The 18,761-nt window shown below is 34.3% G+C and overlaps 1 protein-coding gene across 3 annotated transcripts in view; it reads left to right on the top strand.

The window, feature by feature from the left end:
* The first annotated feature begins 6,596 nt into the window (after window positions 1-6,596).
* Window positions 6,597-18,761, top strand: part of LOC115918825 (relaxin receptor 2-like) — a 37,170-nt gene continuing 25,005 nt past the window's right edge. For 2 of the 3 annotated variants that reach the window (XM_030991720.1, XM_030991719.1), the window contains exons 1-2: window positions 6,598-7,003; window positions 17,610-17,744. In XM_030991720.1, the coding sequence (XP_030847580.1) occupies window positions 6,895-7,003; window positions 17,610-17,744 (244 nt within the window). In that variant the 5' untranslated portion in view covers window positions 6,598-6,894. Of the gene's footprint in view, window positions 7,004-17,609; window positions 17,745-18,761 lie in introns of all 3 variants that reach the window. The other variant, XM_030991721.1, reaches the window with a different exon arrangement.

Below are 18,761 nucleotides of genomic sequence, written 5' to 3'. Positions count from 1 at the left end.
GAGTAAATACCCTTGCAGGTTTTAAACAAATGTGAAAACTTGTGAAATCTATTTGCTGACCCTGAGCCGTGTACCAAACCTATATGTAGCCCTCTTGCCATGCCTGTTTTATCTTAGGGTAATGGTCCTTTCGTTAGATGTAAAATGTTGCGTGATATAGTAGTAGAATGACGAGTCAGAATATATCACGGGGCTTTTTCCACATTCCACATTATGCCTATTGTGCGCTAGGAACGAAGCTCTGAAAGTAAGTTTTGTTTAACACCATACGTCTTTAAACCAAAAAATAGCAAAGAAATATTTTTTGAAAGTAGTCATGGCAGGTGTCAAGAATAATATGATTTCATGGAATATATTTGTATCGTTTTTTTTTTCTATGAGTTTTGGGGTGTGGCTCTTTTCTAGTCTCATTCTTCAAATAAGGCAAATGTAAATATCGCAGCTGCAAACATTATGTTATTATAGGTGAAAAAATAAATGCATAAATGAATGAATGACGTGTAAATAAATATATAAATAAATACTATTTATTTATCTATTTATTGACCTTAGTGACCTGCCAATGTCACAAATGAGGTATCAAAATATGCTCATCTGTCCGTAATTAGATTCCTACAACCACAGAGCTTACGGGGGCTCCGCCCCAAGACCCCACAAAGGGCCCTAGGGCGTTCCCTTGGATGCTCATCTGACCATAATTAAATACCTAAAAAACCCGAGCTTCCGGGGACTTTTCTTTTTGTTTGAGGATGATGCTCTTCTCCAGTAAATTAAATGATGAAGGCAATTCATTTCCCTGAGAATTGAGACAAATTCAAAGAGGGAGAAAACTACTGACCTGCTGAAGTTTCGACAGATAGACTGTGTTTATGAATAAGTTGTTTGTATGTTCATACAGATATAAGGTACCTCGAGGATTTCATTAGTTCTTTCACATTTACCCATCAATGGTTTTATACCATAATACATGCAAACAGAATCTGTTGCATGTGCAAACAGAGATACATTGTGTGATGTCATAAGGCGTCATCGGATAATTTTTGTCCCGGATGTAACGTGGACGTTGTACTGTGAATTGAATCTCGATGGATCGTCCAACCTCAGACAAAAATGACGGAAATGATTATAACGAAAAGGTTGTAAGGCAATTGCTAAGGAGGCAATTCTCCGCAGAAAAAAAATCTCAATGTTTGATTAGTAAGGAAGCCCATTAGTGCCATCATGTGAATTAAAACTTAAGAGGAATTATCCGGCGGCCGTTAATTGAAGAGGAATTGTCGGCGCTTGCCGCTGCCAGATTATTCCTCTTAAATATTAAATCATTTAGTAGCACTAATGGGCTTCCGTAGATTAGTCCCCTCCCCTGAATAACCACATCGTGAGCTTACTAATTAACATAATAATTGTAACCTAAATCTCAATCCCAGTTTCCTATCCAATTATGTTTTTAACAATTATTACTATCAATATTATTGTTATTGTTATTGTAAATGTTACTGATATTATTATTATTATTATTATTGTTATTATCATCATTATTATCATTGTTGTTATTTTTGTTATAATTTTTATGAATTTCTGTTTAAAGACATCGAGTTTCAGTTGAGGTTGAGTATTGGTGAAAGATGAAGAAAAATAATAATTAGGGATCCTTCTTATCCCTTTCATGTCAGTCGGGGAGAATGTTGTAGCAGAAAATATCCCCGCAAATATTTGCTCTTCAATTGCCCTCATATTTGGAATATGGCAAGAAATAGCTGAAAAAAATCTGACAAAGGCCAGAGGTGGTTTGTTTAATACAGCCAGACATTTCATGTGATTTGCAGCAAGACTGAATCGATTTCTTTTCTTTTTGATTATTTCAAAAATCTCACAGTATTGGCCTACATAAATCACCGTGATCATAATTTCCCAGTTGCTTCCAGATTCTTTCGCAAAGTAATTACTTAACCAGTATACCATTCGGACTTCTGTTGTATACAAGCATAACCACTCGATTCTGATTGTACCCTCAATCAGGCAGATTGTATGGTTTATTCATATTATTCAACACCGTTTGGCAAATTTAGATTTTGTCCACGCTATTATTTATATCATCTGTGTCATCAATCTGCATCAGATTTGTAACATCAATCTGCAAAGAAACGAAGCCTATGACGCTTAAAAGTTAATAGACAGATGAAGAAAAAGAGGGAAAGAGCGAGAGAGGGAGAGAGAGAGAGACCTAGCTTTGATTTCTACTGATAATGATAATGTATCGTTGTAATGTCTAACAAATTTGCAATAAAAGGTGACATGTCTATAAAACCTATTTTGTTTGCCCATGCGGGTGTGTACGTGTGTGCGTGGGTGTACGTGCGTGCGTGTGTGTTCGTGAGTGCGTGTGCGTGCGTGCGTGTGTGTGTGTGTGTGTGTGTGTGAGGGGGGGAGGGGTTCATCTGACCGTAGACCTACAGTTAACAGCTAAATTGTTGATACCCTTGTAAATTTGATGTTTTTCGGTTTTATGTAACTCAGGAACGAAAGGTAAACTGGTTGAATTGGGGCATTTTTGAATACGTTTAGATGTAAGCTTTGATATATAAATCAGCCCAAGTTGATTTTTCACATACATCTAAAATTAAAAAACTTGGTAAGGGTATGAACAATTTAGTTGTGAACTCAATAGTGACCAACGTGCACACAAGCACCCCCCCCCCCCACACACACACACACACACGTCAAACCCCCACACATGTGTGGTGTAAATCTAGTACTCATAATACACATTCATTCATTATTATACACACATTTGCGTAGGAATATATTATCAGGAAGACGATATACATAAACCGAAGATCTCCTTTTGACATTCGAATGGAGCACCTAAATAGACGTACCCTAGATATGAAAGGGCTAAATATATATTCTATTTTTTAAAACAATTTACAGGGTTCTGGTCTTCTGGAATTGAAGAGGTCCTTGGTTTGTGAGTTCTCCTGTAATCCGCTATGTGAATGTAAAGCTTTTATGAATTCGATGAATGCCTTGGGTTTCGTATACCATAGAACTTTGATTATTTAATACACTTCTAACAACGTCCTTTTGAAGTTCAGGTCACATGTACAGGCTTTATCAGAAGCCTTTACATACAGGGTCTTGTATTAAAAGCATATATATATATATATATATATATGATGATGTATTTAAAAATTAATAGTCACTAAACGACACTTAAAGGGGTAGTTGAGTTCTGTTGCAGAGGGCGCTACACAAAACAATTTTGTTGTGAGATAATGAAAAACTGAGTGTCAAATTTAAAAGAACATAATATTCAAATGACAAAATCATCTTTGTTTGATCAAAATCGGTTCAGAGACGGCTGAAATATAACGATTTCTAATACTTGTGTACCACCACAAATATTAGATATTTTGAAAAATTTGAAAAAAACCGTTAGAAAAAAACGAAATAACGCCTTTTACGTCGTATTTCAGCCAATGCCTATGTTGGCTTTCTTGTTGGCATTTTCGTGTTGCTTATATCACTCACAATTAGCCGGCTCATGTATTGTTACTTTTAATTAAATAATTAATTAACGGTCACCATGTTTTTTTTTAAGTGGAGCTGAATTGGTATGACGGTATTGGCTAAATTTCAAACATTTTGGGGTCTAAAATTACCTTCATAGCAATTTTAGGTTCTAAAAGGGCACTATAAATGTCATAGATAAGAATAAGAGCAATAACCATGCACTTTGAAGGTATTTACGGTCTGAAAACAGAACTCAACTATCCCTTTAAGTAAAAAATAATTTTGTAATTTTTGTAATTTTTCGCTCCAATTTGGTTTAAACCTTCCAGGATATGTTGAATAATTTTACTAAATTCTGGGTCACGTAAATAACGAAAAAAGAACGTTAAGAAAATCAGATGTCAAAAGGAAACAATTGCGGGGGAATCATGCGAAGTACAAAACAGAGTATTAAAATTATGGATTCGTTCCTAAGCCTAGGTAACTCGTCTCAGTATGAATTTAATTAAACCGCCAACCCATCCCATACCAACCGAATATTGGCAAAACAGTGTAATGTAGATGATTGTTCGGTCTGTTATCGGTCTTGTTAGCTTAATGAAGTTGAGAGCTGGTCAAGCATTTTAACCCATTGCTAACGGGAACCGGGTGACTCCTGTATTAAGTCTATGGGAATGAGAGAATTTAGGAGTCAACAGGTTAATAAAACTGTCTCGAAGTTTTTCTAGAAAGGTTGATTCCGTTGCATAGAGGAATTTGTGAATTTTGTGAGGTTTGGGGGTAATGAAAATGACAAAAAAATGACTCATTCCCATTGTAAATCACATTGTGCTTTATACAGAAATGAGTATATATATATGGGACTGCCAACACATGTGGCACAACAGTTGGGTCCAAATTTTTTTTAATTTTTGCTTGTATTACTTCGAAAGGAGTGGATTCGAAGAGCAATCCTTTACACGAAGAAAACGTTTATAATATATTCTCCCTGGCACACACAAATTGAGAAAGCTTCCAAATTATTTTGTACTTCTACTTCTACTTCTACGACGATACTCAGCAGGATCCATAAGTCAGGATGTAGTGCTGAGGAATAAACTATCTACCCAGACGTTGTACGTCCGCTTGTAATCTTCACTATAAAAAAAAATTGCTCTTAAGTAGTACCAGCACAATTAGAAGTCATCAGAGTTCAATTATATAGAAGCGGGATAGAAGCCTTGATCAAGGTAAAATCTAGGACACATGAAACTTAACACTTACTCACGACACGAAATGGCTCCATGGTACCATTAACATGACTATACATTTATCATAACATTGTTACATTTTACTACGTCTATTTTTTTTAAACAGACAGTACAGCTTCGGGTTTCCATTTATTTGAAGTCGTAAATTAATGATTTAAAGTGAGGGTAACATTATTGTATTAAAGATATATTGTAGTAACTTGTGCTGGTCCATGATATGAATGGAAAATGTATTTGCTATCATGAAAATGTTGACATTTCCATGGTCAAAATTACATATACGCCTGTACTGACTTCACTTTCATTAATTTCTGAAAGTAATCTTGGTAATAGGAAAGCACACAAACAGAATTATATGAAATTTCACAAAAAGCGTGAAATAAAATAGGAAAAATAAGAATTTCGACTTCAGATTGTGAAGTTTCATATCTCTCTACAAATAATTTGTCCTCTTGATATCGGTTTCAAGGTTCCAAAGTAAATAATATAGCTTGATATTGAATATTTCTATAATATTTACATCTCTCTCTCATCCAATGAGACGCGTGTATTTTAAAAGCTTTTTGAAGGCTTGTATAGCAGCTATGCGTATAAGGTTCCTTTTTTTAAATGATGCAAACACATTCAAATGCAATTCTAAAAAGGAACCATGGAGTAGAATCTAGGATGTATAAAAACGTGCTCATGAATGCCATTACTCAGTTTCAATATCTTTTAGAAAGTGAACCCACTTAAGAAATCGATATGCTTGTATTTCTCAAAATTATATTATTGGAAGTCATCGAATAGCTGGATATGATCATCATGATCAGATCATCCATTAGGCAAAGTCTTGCAATTCATGTATAATAAATGGTCTTAAGTAAAACCATAATGACTCCAAATATAACGTACAAAAGAAAATTAGGCCAGGCGAGCGTATGCACGTCGGATCTGACGATGGAGAGACAAGGGAAATTACCCCTCCCCCATCCCCTCATCCCGTTTTGCAAAAGTCGAGAATAGGGCATTTTAAACAATAGAAGGTATGCTCAGGGATGTCCCTGGTATATTAGAATCTCAAACCGTCTATGAAAGCTACCTTTCCATTACGAAAACACAGTATCAGATCCAGGGGTTCTGGGGCACGTGCCCCCCCCCGTACACACTAAATCTTAAGTACCCATCGAGTATTAAAAAAAGGAGAAAGAAAATGTTATCCCCCCCCCACCTTCTCGTTGCGGCTTATTACGATAGCCCGAACATGCCAAAAAAAACTTCAAAAAGTGAGAATCTTGTTTACATTTTGCAGACTCGGGCCCCCACTCCCCTAAGGGAATCCTGGATCCTCCACTGATACTCGGTGGTATGGGATGTCCTTTATACCACAATTTTGCCTCCTTTCAAGTCAGTAATCTTCTTTTGGTCTCATTCATATGTGCTTTCTTCTGTGGCAAATGCAACTCCGAAAGAATATGAGCGAACTAAGTATTAACTTGCTCGACCAAAAAGTTGTGACGTACGATAATATACTTTACTGCGCGTATATGACGTCAACAAAAAAACTTAATTCTAACGATGCAAAAATGTGGTGAGGTAAAGAAAATTTTAAACGTATTAAAAGCAGCGAAAAACGTTTAGTTCCTAGTAAATCTCGGACTTTCAAAGCAATGTGAACATAGCGCCAAAAACGTTAGAGGAAGAAAAGTATCATTTTATGCACCACTTATTTCATTATTATTTTGTTATTGTTGTTGTTATTTACTGATAATCATCCCCACCCCCTACTTACAAAACCTGGGTCCGCCTGCATATAAGAGAAGTGATGCGTGAAGTCTCATTGTCCATGTGTTTTCCCCTAGCCTTCACAACTCTGATGTGAATAGTGGCGATTACCGAGGCGTTTAAATCTAACCTATAAAGCAAGGACAGGAAGCAATGCTAGTAGTAGCAGTTTGTTCTCGGCGGTAGTCTCAATCATTTATATAATTTCAACCTGCACGTTGCAAAATACTCGAGCTTTAGAGGTCTGCAGAGACAATCACATGCAGTCAGTCAATCTTCACCTCGCTGTACATACCAACTAGCTACTGTACATTTGAGCTGATTTTAACAAACTTTTCCGACGTCGGTGTGTGATAACATCTTTTCCATGATGATGCTTTACTCGACGTCGTTCATGAGTTGGTTGGTTGTTATGATTGTTGTCATTGCTGTCATAAACGTCGAGGCTCAGTCACAGGGAAACACGTCCAACCAAAGTAAGAATGCGAGGTTTCATTTATTTATTTACCTTTTTGTTTACTTAAGTATTTACCTATTTAATTTTATCTTATTTATTTACACATGCATTCGTTCATTTATTGATGTATTTATTCATTCACTCATTCGTTTATTTATTTATTCATTCATTTATTTATTCATTCATTTATTTATTCATTCATTTATTATATTCATTGATTTTTTTAAAAATTTAGATCAAGTCATGTGCAAGTTTATCTTACTCATCTAAGACGAAAGAAAGAATGATTTTGTGATTTCCATGAAAAAATATGGAAGGTATATTCGTCCAATTTTACGATTTGATCAAGAAAATGGATTTTAAGAATTGTGGTGGATGCTGTAGGTGCCCGGGTGTAATTTATTATACGGGTTCAACACATCATTTATTATACGGGTTCAACACATCATTTATTATACGGGTTCAACACATCATTTATTATACGGGTTCAACACATCATACAGCAAATGTTTTGATATTTTAATCTGTAAAATACATGATTTTTCACGAATTTCTTTGATTGGGTTGCGATAGCACGAGGGCTCCCGGGCCCCCTGTTAATTGTAAAATGTTCACTCCCACATTTCTTTATTTGTTAAAACGTAAATTGTTAATGTCTGAAAATGAGTTGATATATTTTTCTGCGATATAACATTACTTTGTAATACATATTGAAAGCAGAAATAAAATTCAATCAAACAAGAAAAAAATGTCACGCATTAAATATTACATGTATGCTTGACATACTAAAAAAAAACAAATCAATACAGTTCAATATCCGTATAAGCTGTTGACGTGTTTTGGTTCACTGATCATTCTATCATAACAACAAATTTTATTTAGGTCAAGTTATTTAGCAGCCCACTTTTAAATTTCTACAGAACAACGACATTTTTTGTTCCATGATCAAATTGAGAGCGTGACATATGAGGATATTATGTTCATTTTTCGGCAATCTACATTTAAATCGGTATGGTCTGATACTTGATAAGGAATTATTTATTTATCTATTCTATTGAAGCAATTTTATCTACATTTCGTAACTTTTTGTGCTTTGATGAACAAGTTATGTATCGTATACTCCAATGGAACCCTGATTTAACTGAATATATATTACTACTTCTAATACTACTACTACTACTTCTACTACTACTACTGCTGCTGCTACAACTACTTCTACTTCTGCTACTACTACCACTACTACTACTACTAATAATAATAATAATGATAATCATGTAACAGCAGGCACATATGACACTCGACGAAGTCATTTAGAGTTGTAGGTGGTATTTATTTTGAGGACGGATCAACCCTTAATGAGACAAAAGGAAACAAGCAAACAGATTAGTTTTTGTTTCTTTCACATATTAAACATCAGTAAAACTATATGATCGTTCATAGAAATAGATACATCAATAATAACTATTATGATCATTCATAGGAATAGATACATCAATAATAACTATTGCCCTACTTGGCATTTTCCTCACACCATAGAAATATTATACATTTTGGATATTTTTCCATATATGGTTCATAGTTAACATTGTAACATCTAAGAGCAATAAGCAAGGTATAACAATAAAATGCCCAAATATGCATAAGTAATCATGAATACAGAAATATAAATTGCCTTTTTGTATAGTTCTCTTTACTATTACAATGACTCACCCCTCTTGAGCTCTCGAGGAGAGACTCCTAACGAGACAACGAGACTAGAATTAGACCAACTACATGTAGATAGTGCACCATCTCCAACTAACTGCCATCTCCAACCAAGTGATGAAGTAAGACCTCTGTAACATAAATGGTAACTTAAATGATAACTTCTATAACTTTCAAATTCTTAGAAAGTGACATGCAACTTGCAAGCTTTTGATATATAACAAATATTTTACTTTGACAACAAAATATCCAATACTAATGATACAAATTATCTCTTTACCTAGTTATTATACCAGGTCTTCTTTTGCATACACAATACTTTATACAGAGAAGCACAGATCGTATCATATTTGGTTTTCTAAACCAACTCATTATGAACAGCAATTAATGATAGGCCTCCAAATATTGACATAATTTCACTTGGGTACTACACAGAGTGTTTCTCTATAGAATCTTCTAGTAGTATCACATAATAACAGCAAAGGAATGTGAAATACAACTCACAACTCAATAAGACACTCAAGAGTTGTCAACTATACATGAAATCAAGTTTCCTCTATACGGTTTCAATCTAATGATGCATGTCAAATACATTATAATTCCACTTAGAACTTACCATAGATGCTGCAAAAATACTATTAAGTATGAAGTTCTACTCAGAGTTAGCTTCTCTGTCAAATCCAACGACCTAAGTCCTGAGTGGATGCATGGTCTATGCTCATCCCTCTCAATCTGTGATCTGGCAAAATATCCTTTCTCTCATTACCCTATACCCTCTCTGACTCAAGGTCAAAGTGCACTTCCCCTATGATGTGGCAAAAAATCTATTCTTCTCTCCAAATCACCCCATACCCTCTCTGACTTAAGGTCAAAGTTAACTTCCCCTTTTAGGGACCACCATTCTTCTCTCCAAATCACCCCATATCACCCCTCTCAGACTTAAGGTCAAAGTGAACTTCCCCTTTTAGGGACCACCTCAGAAGTACACTTAAAGGGATCTCCTTATTCAGAGACATGGATCCCTTCATTCAGGGACCTCCTCAACAAATAGAATTAGGAAACATTTCGACCTGTCACAATCATAACAATAATAATTACATTATTTGTTCTATTTTCACTGTCTCTCTCTCTCTCTCTTTCTCTCACACCCTCCCACTCTTTCTATCTTTCTCTGTGCCCCCCTTTTCTCTCTCCGTCTCCCTCTCTCTCTCTCTCTCTCTCAAACAACTCAATGGAAAAATATCGACAGACAATTTCCCATCATAGACGATTGTTTCTACATGACATGGGCGTCAATCCTTACGTAATACCTATTGATCATGGCATGATCAACTTAAGTCACTAGATTTATTTCTCAGTTTTTTCTCCTTCAAAACTAACATACACACTAATGATGCAAAATATTATGATCAGTTACATGATTCAAAGGCTAGTTAGAAATAGAGAAGAGCCAAGGCAAAACGAGAAAGCGACGAAGAAAGATTTTAAACCAAAAAACAGGATGTTTCACTATACTTCATAATGTATTCTTATAAAGATGGTGTTGAAGACATTGTTTGGAGTTCAAAGAAGACTCATCAAAACATGACCATCAGTATGCATGGACCAATGTAAATTGAGGATTAAGAAATACACTGTCTTGTTGAACAAAAAAAAAAAAAAAAAAAAAAGCTTAGGAATTCTGTAAAGAAAGTTTCGAGTGCCTTAGAAAAAGTCTTAAAGAATTGCATGAGCAATAAAATGTCTGAGGTAAACATGTCAGAGGTAAATATGTCAATTGAGAAGGGGAATTATCTAGAGGAAAATGGAACGTTTCCAAAGAATAAAAAAAATTATTTAGATTTCTAGAGTTTATATAAAGTAAACTTAAATTCTGCTTTGAATTCTAAAAAATGTTACTATATTCCAATGGTGTGTAATATGTAAGGCACATTATTTAATTCAAAACTAGACTGCTGAATGGCGTCAAGAATCATTTTTATCTAAAAACATACTTGTATTTTGATACGGACATATTAACGGAAGAGCATAATCGCCATTGCGTATAAGGTTTATGTGTGAGAATAGTGACAGCTATGAGAGGTGAGCAATGAAGGTGTGGATGAGATGGAGTATGGAATGATGAAGGATGAAAGATGGATGAGGTCATCATAATCAAACAGATCGGCATGGGGAAAGCAAAAGAGCGTCTCCGCCAATACTTTAAACAGACAGAATCAAAACTAATTGAGCAGCGTTTATACAATTATTTTCGAATAGGCCATTTTCGCAATGTAACCAATTTCAGTGCATATACGCCACTGCGAAGTGCCCCGATGCGAGCTGCTATACTCACCCGCCATAATCAACTGCATCTCAATAGATTATGGCACTGGTTTTTTTAACTTATACCAAATGTGTCCACAAATGGGTCCAAAATGAAATTATGTTTACTCACTTTAAACTTGTATTTTTAGGATCAGGACTAATCATATTTTTGAGAAATGCAAATTCTGGACCTTAATCTATCTCCTTATTTATTCACCAGATATGAATACTTTGAGTTTTTACAATTTTATTGTGAACTATAGCATATCTAATAACTGTGATATAAAACTCATTTGCTATTAACTACACCTTTAAATATGTTGGGTCTTTAAGAATATGTTTCAGAGATTATTCATGCAAATTGTTGAGTTTCTATCTTGAAAAATACAGATTCTGTATCCCTTGAAAGTGAAAAATAGCCCTAAATTAGGGTTTTGACAATAACAAGTTTTTATTTCAATAGGTAAAATGCTTTTTTCTTAGGTCAAACTTATTTTATTATAACAACTGATGATAAAAGGTAAATACATGCAAAAAAATTGGGAACCAGTGCATTGCCTAATAATTTTCATATGGCACACCACTGATGTTTCGGACGTTACACACTGTTAACATTATAACTTTATTTAAGTTAATTGCTTTTCTTTAGGTATTATTGACCTCAGTTACATTAATTGTTTGCAGAAAAATACTTCTGTAACATTTAAGGAAAAGATTGTGCAGTTTTAATTGGTTGAGCACATACATGTATACCAAGTTTGTCTTCATCGACCACTCAATTTATGTAAGGTATATTATTCATTTCAAGAACGTGTACCGGTAGTTAAAAATGCTTATGTGATCTAACAGAGTGAAATATGAAGCTAATAGCAATTGTAGTCATCAAAACTCCTTAGAAAATTCACTTAGAAACATACTCTTTATTGCATGTTATGAACAACAGTGTGAAATGTATACTATGGTTTGTTTCGGATGTTACACGATGTTAACATTTCAATGAGATCATCAATTTCTACAAACTCTACAATATAGATGTTTAATCAGCTTGCTAATGTTCTTTGCCTTCAACTATATAGTGTGTCATTCAATAATATCACTAACACATACATGTATGTAAGCACTGAAACATTGACAAATCTTTTAAAAAATAAAACTATAAAAAAGTACCCCCAGTCATGTAAGTACGGTAATAAGAAATAAGTGAATCCTAATGTATGTACATCTCGAGAATGAGACATATTTGATGTATTTTAAAATTGTGTATGTTTTAGGTTATAATACTACTGTAGTAACAATCATCCTTTACCACTATTTGTATTAGGAGGCTGTTTCAAACGACAATATGTTTTAATGCTCTTAAATAAGTATTTATTTATTTATTTATTTAATTGATGACCGATTGATGAATGGATGGATTGATTGGTTGGTCAGTTGGTCGGTTGATAGATCTTAACTCTTGCTGTGCCTATATTACAGGTGACAAACAATATACAGTGTAGGTTAAACATGTACCGTATTTGCCGGCGATAAGGCCGCAGCGCCGCACCCCCAACTTTGACATTTTGTAGAGGGAAAAAAAAAACGGACAGCCCATTTATATTTCACACTAGTGTAGGGTTGCGGTTCTAACAGATAATTCCTAGCACTCTTAACACAGAGGCAGCCCAGCAGACATGTTGTAGGATTGATAACTACTAGCTAACTGACCAGGTTTTAATGTGTAAAAGCATTACAGCATTCTATGTAGCATTCCATATACATTCCATGCAAAGTAGAATAAAATCAATAAATATTCATATAGTCCCATACAAGTATAAATCAACATCACAAAGTATTCTTGAATATTCAAACATAAACAAAGGGTATATATTGAATATTCATAGTATATGTAAATTATACTATATAAGCTTGACTGCATCAGGTGAACATTGACACCAATGAGAGAGAGAGAGATAGACAGATGAGGGATGACCTATTAATATGAAAGGGATGAATCATGGATATGAAGGGGAGTTTCAGAAGTTCAAAATAAATCCCTACACTAGCATATACATTTTGTATGTATACATAGATTTGAGGAAGATACTGCATGTATATGTTTAGGATCATTAAATAAGGTACCAGAGCTGCCAACCATTCCGTTTTTGCCGGAATTACTCCGTTTTTTCCTCAAAATTACGACATTACGTTTTTTCTTCATAAAATACGTTTTTAAATAAATTTTTAATATTTATCATTACGAAAAGCTCTCGTTAAAACTATACCCCACCACTATAACACAGCAGTGAATGTAATCTGGTGGGGTATCACTACCCCAATTTCGTTTCTCTCGTTAAAACTTTGAGAGAGCTACTACTATTACACAGGCATCAATGGGAATCTGGTGGGGTATGACTACCCCAATTTCGTTTCTCTCGTTAAAAACTTGGACAGAGCCTTGAGGCTTTGAGTGAGAGATTATGATATTGGATTGCAGCTGGACTCTTCATCATCTTACGTAATACTAGTGTAAACAAACTCTTACTGGGGCTCTGCCTGAAAGGAAATGAGAAGTAGGAAATAAGTATTCTACTTGTTTTAAGATATTTTCATGTCCTAAAGTCACTAATAATTTAGATGAAGACCAAAATGAAAGTTCGAACGAAGCAAAATGACCCATCATTGGCGATATAACAACAATTTTAACTCTGGCAGCGAACCCCTGCATGTGTCTCTTTCTCCCTTCTTCCTTCCTTTCCCCCTCTATCATGCTTATCTCTCTCTCTCTATCACCTCATCAAGGTCTCGGTGGGTGGATTACAGCGATAGTGTTTACTTAGGGCTTATCACAATCTCAGCTCTAGTAGTGGTGAAAGTCAAATGGGGGTTTCAATTTTAAACGACGACTTTTCGTCATGTTATTTTTTTTTTTTTTTTTTTTTTTTTTTTATTATTATTTTTTTTTTACATACCGCATGTCAAACAACTGCCCTAAAATGCTGATTTGATCACAAATTCAATCGAAAACTAATTTTAAAACATACTTGAAGAAAAAAATATTCTCAAAAAAAATGAAATGCCAACAGTAATACCAAAATAACCACCAAAAAAATTTCCTCCTTGTATGGAGCATGATGAATGAACATTTCTGCATTGGAAGTGTTTCGCGCGTGGTTGTAAGTTTCGTTTTTATGAATTCCTTTTTTGGGCTTCAAATTCCTTTTTTTTTGCCATCATGATTCCTTTTTTTGGTCGCACAAGGTTGGCAGCTCTGTATTACTGGTAATGCCCTTTTATTTTATACATGTATGTACTTTCTACACAGATTAGTTACGTGTACTGAGTGCCCTTTTAAAAGGTATTTTCAAATGAAAATCCATATTTCCCATACATTTTTAGAAAACATTTTAATTTGCTTGATATTATCAACTTTATATACCTGTATCATACCCGTGTCATGTACATGTACACTGGGTATTGCTTAAGTGGGTGATTTTGAGCTTTTGTAACCTACCAAATAGTTTAGATTGACCATACAATCTTTGGTTATATGACATAATTTGGAACAACCTCTGTAAAAATGAAAACGTGATGATTTGCAAACACACAGCAATGTAAATAGTAAAGGAGAGGTTGAAAAATTGAAATGTGCTATTCTCACATCTATCTTTGCCCCTCATTTGAACCAGTTAAATTATGAAAATGTCTGTTAACAGTTAATGTAACATCCGAAACGTGCTAACAGCATAACAGAAAGTGCTGTTAAAATGGCTGAATAATTTTTATGAGTCACTTTTATTGAGATTTTTTCTGATAAATTACAATTAAGGATATACTAAAGCAGCCAGGAATGCCTCGCACCACAAAGTGTGGCTTCAATATTTATGTTTTATAAGTCAATTTTGCAGAAAATTTAGATATTTTACGGAAAATTTGATTTTTTGCATCATATTTCTTCATATTTGTATATTAGATCTAAATGAAATTATCAAAATAGTGTTTTTAACAGGAGTGTGCATTGTGAAATCGTTACTTGCACATCTGATCGAAAATTAGTTGAAATTGGCAAACTATGTGTTAACAATCAAATAGTGTAACGTCCGAAACACCCTTCTTGAGTTTACACAAAATTATTGGATTTGAAAGACCTGATTTGTGTTTTGACTTGTGTTAAGACTTATAATAACTTATTTCATAATGATTTATTCACTCCAGATACCCTCAAATACGGATTATCATCACATTTTTGATATTTTTTGTTTCGGACGTTACATTTGTTTCGGACGTTACAACTGTTAACGGAAAATTGGTTTTAACTATAAAATATTATTGTAATGATGTATTGCAAATTTCTTTTTTTTGGTGGGTAGCCGCCATGAAATGTTTAACAAATGTTACGAAAGATAAGTCCTGCAGTTCATTTATTTTCTGCTACTTCAAATTGAAAGTTGTTTCGGACGTTACAAAATTGTTTACGGAAAATGAGACAACTTTTTCAAATTTTGAATATATTTATAATATAAGCGCTACTACAATTAAATTATATTTTCTTTTAATTTAATGCCTTGGAGTAACTAATAAGCTTATTCAAACCATAAACAATCTCATTAAATGATTGTTCTAGTGGGTTAAATGAGGGCCTACATTGTTTACGGAAAATGTAACGTCCGAAACACCATTTTCAATTGCACTGTTCTATCAAAATACAGGAGTAAATTCAGATTACTGTTAACTTTCTTTAAGATCCACCCATGCTCATTAATCATCGATAGCAAAAAAACATATTGCTTGTGGGTATATATTTTTTTCGGCTCCAACAAAAAAGGTATGTCAATTTTGTTACAAAATTCCGTAAACAATTGGCTGTTCAGGGATACCTCATGCACATAAAGCAACGCTGAATTGTTTTCGTTAAGCTATGGGAGGTTAACCTAGGTCCATGCTACAAGAAAAAGTTGTAACTGATTTCTAATTCTTTATCTTTGTAAAGTTTCAGGCTGTCAAAGGGTCATTAAGCTATTTGGTCATAGTTAAAAAAAACCAGTGCCTTATAGCCATCGATTGACATTTGATTGGACTTTTCTTTTCATCTTGATATGTCACAGATAATTCGATTCATATCTTGTACTAAATTTAGAGCGGAAGCATATAAGTGGCCCCATAAATAATTTATATCCTCTCTAGTGCATGGTTTTTTAAATTACCAAAAAAATGTGCCCTCATGTGTAAAAATGGACATGGACGAGTGCCAGAGTGATGCAAAATGAATATTCAATGTTGAATTCAGAATGGAGGTGACACGAAACTTGTCTTTTTTTAAAGGATGTCGTGACTAAAAAGGTTGAAAACCGTTGTGTTGGATATTAAAATGCAGAATTGAGGTGACACGAAACTTGTCTTTTTTTAAATGATGTCGTGACTAAAAAGGTTGAAAACCGCTGTGTTGGATATTAAAATGCAGATTGCATCGTTTATTATGAATTGGTTCTGTAAATATTTAAACGAAGAATTGAATGTAAATTGTAATGCTATATTGAATATTAGTTGGTAAAAGGTTATCATGAATTGCATAATTTTTTCTTAAAAACAAGATTCATGATTTCTACTATAACATAATTGTGACATTTTTTATCTTTAAAAGACGACTTCTAGTCAAGGAATGTTCATTCTTGAACTTTTGATGGCTTCTGCAAAGAAAAGATTTGGCTGAATAACATTATAGTAGTCTGTAATGAAAAAAATCTGGCTTATAAGAATTTGATAAATTTGATTAATGCATCTTTGTTAAGTGCCTCGTTACAAATTATTCCACTAGCTTCCTACGTATAATCATATTTTAATAGTAAGAATGCAAATTGCATTAATTACATGTTTTTAGCTGGAAAAAGCATGATGTATAGAATAGAGATAAAATGAAACGCCCTAATTCATGTTTATGTTTATTCAGTTACACACCACAAAAAACACCGGCTTAATTCTTAACTATTAATCAACTATTGTTACTTATATTGAATAATTTTTGATTACGAACGCAAGTTGTCTGGGTAATTAAAAAAAAACGAACTATTATTATTTATATAATTGATATGTTAAAAACTCGGGATAACAGACTTCACTAGTTGACATGTATATGGGTAGTCCAGATTATTTCCGTTTTCATATATTTGTATTCTTCAATCATCTGTGTCCTCCTACTTAAACACACCCGCACACCCCGCATAGTGCTGTGTCTCCACTGATCGCGCGATCTCCCAAAATACAACCGTCGACAAAAATTTGGTAAGAAAGAAGGCAAGGACTGTCTCTCTTTTAGCGTTGAGGTGTGTTATATTCTGAGCATATTGGGCGCGCTATACAGAAGTAGTCCAGGCAGTGGATTGGTATAGGGGTCAATGTAAATAATAAACATATATGTTGATATATCAGTCTTCATGTCGTTGACACTTGACACTAGCTATTGGAGACGTATACTTCGAAAAGTACAAACATTTCATTTGCGTTATAGACATGCGCTAATAAAGCATAATACTGCAATTATAAGACTTTGAAAGCCCCCCCCCCCCCCCCTTTGGAAAGAAATCTTAATTACATCACTTTTAAATGAACATCTTCTTGAAACCTTTTTTTTTTTGCAGCTATTTCAACAAATTCTACAATCGATGGATATGAAGGGCGCTTTACTTGCGTCAACAGTAGTCTGACCTTTGACATTGATGACGTATGTGATGGACAATACCAGTGCCCGTATTCAGATGATGAATACATTTGCGGTAAGTTATACAAATTTTGCAGGCTTGACATTGTTTGAGTTGTTGTTTTGTTTTGATACGTTACGTTGGGGATATTCCAAAGGTTCATTATTCCTAAAACGAAATGACTTAAAACAAATCTGTATCGAATTTCGGAATTACGAACCTCCGGATAAACGGATCTTCGGTATAACACAATAAATGTTCAGGTTTATAAACCCTATTTTTCTTTCTGAATCATAAACCCGTGTTAAAGGAGAATGTGTGTGAGAGAGAGAGAGAGAGAGAGAAAGAAAAGAAAAGGAACAACATTAAACTTAAATTTACACTAACAGATTACATTTCGGATGAGCTGGCTCGACATGACATGTGCCTAAGAAGTCTACGGACAAAAGTACAATACTAAAACAGAAGTTCTATACAATTCTCTTTAGGACAATAAGAGAGAAAGAGAGGTTATTTCTAAAATGAAATGAACGGGGTTCTGTGACTCTCAAGGGGGAAATTACAATTTCTATCGCTCGTGACGACTATTTTGAATTTCCTAATTTTTTTAATTCAAGAACTTCCAGGGGCTCCGCCCCAAGACTCAAGGCAAGTATATAATTGGAAAGAGTGTGAGTTGTATGTAGTTAAAGCTTCTATTAAACAACCACTCCCGTGAACCCTTTATTATTTACACAATTTCTTGCCGTCTGCTGCCTCGAGATCACTGGAGCGAATAAAGGTAATAATGTATAGCAATAATCCCCATTCAATGAAGGGTTTATCCTTTTTAAGACTCCCTGCAAAGGTTCTTCCCCCTGCACCCCACCCGTTAAGATAAAAGTGGTTCACAAGCTAACCTTTTCTCGTATAGAATTGGAGAGTGTGAGTTTTATGTAGTTAATGCTTCTAACAACAACTCCCGTGAATATTATTTTTCTGCGGAACGATTGTATAGCAGGCAATTGTTGTTTGTATCGTTAATGAATGCATACTTATGTTGGGTCCGGGGCCGTGCCCCGATGGAATGTAATTTACATAGGCAGCTCTTTC

This window comes from Strongylocentrotus purpuratus, unplaced genomic scaffold (assembly GCF_000002235.5).
Source record: "Strongylocentrotus purpuratus isolate Spur 01 unplaced genomic scaffold, Spur_5.0 spur5_scaffold_2, whole genome shotgun sequence".
Taxonomy (NCBI): Eukaryota; Metazoa; Echinodermata; class Echinoidea; order Camarodonta; family Strongylocentrotidae; genus Strongylocentrotus; species Strongylocentrotus purpuratus.
This window is presented reverse-complemented; position numbering and strand designations above follow the sequence as displayed.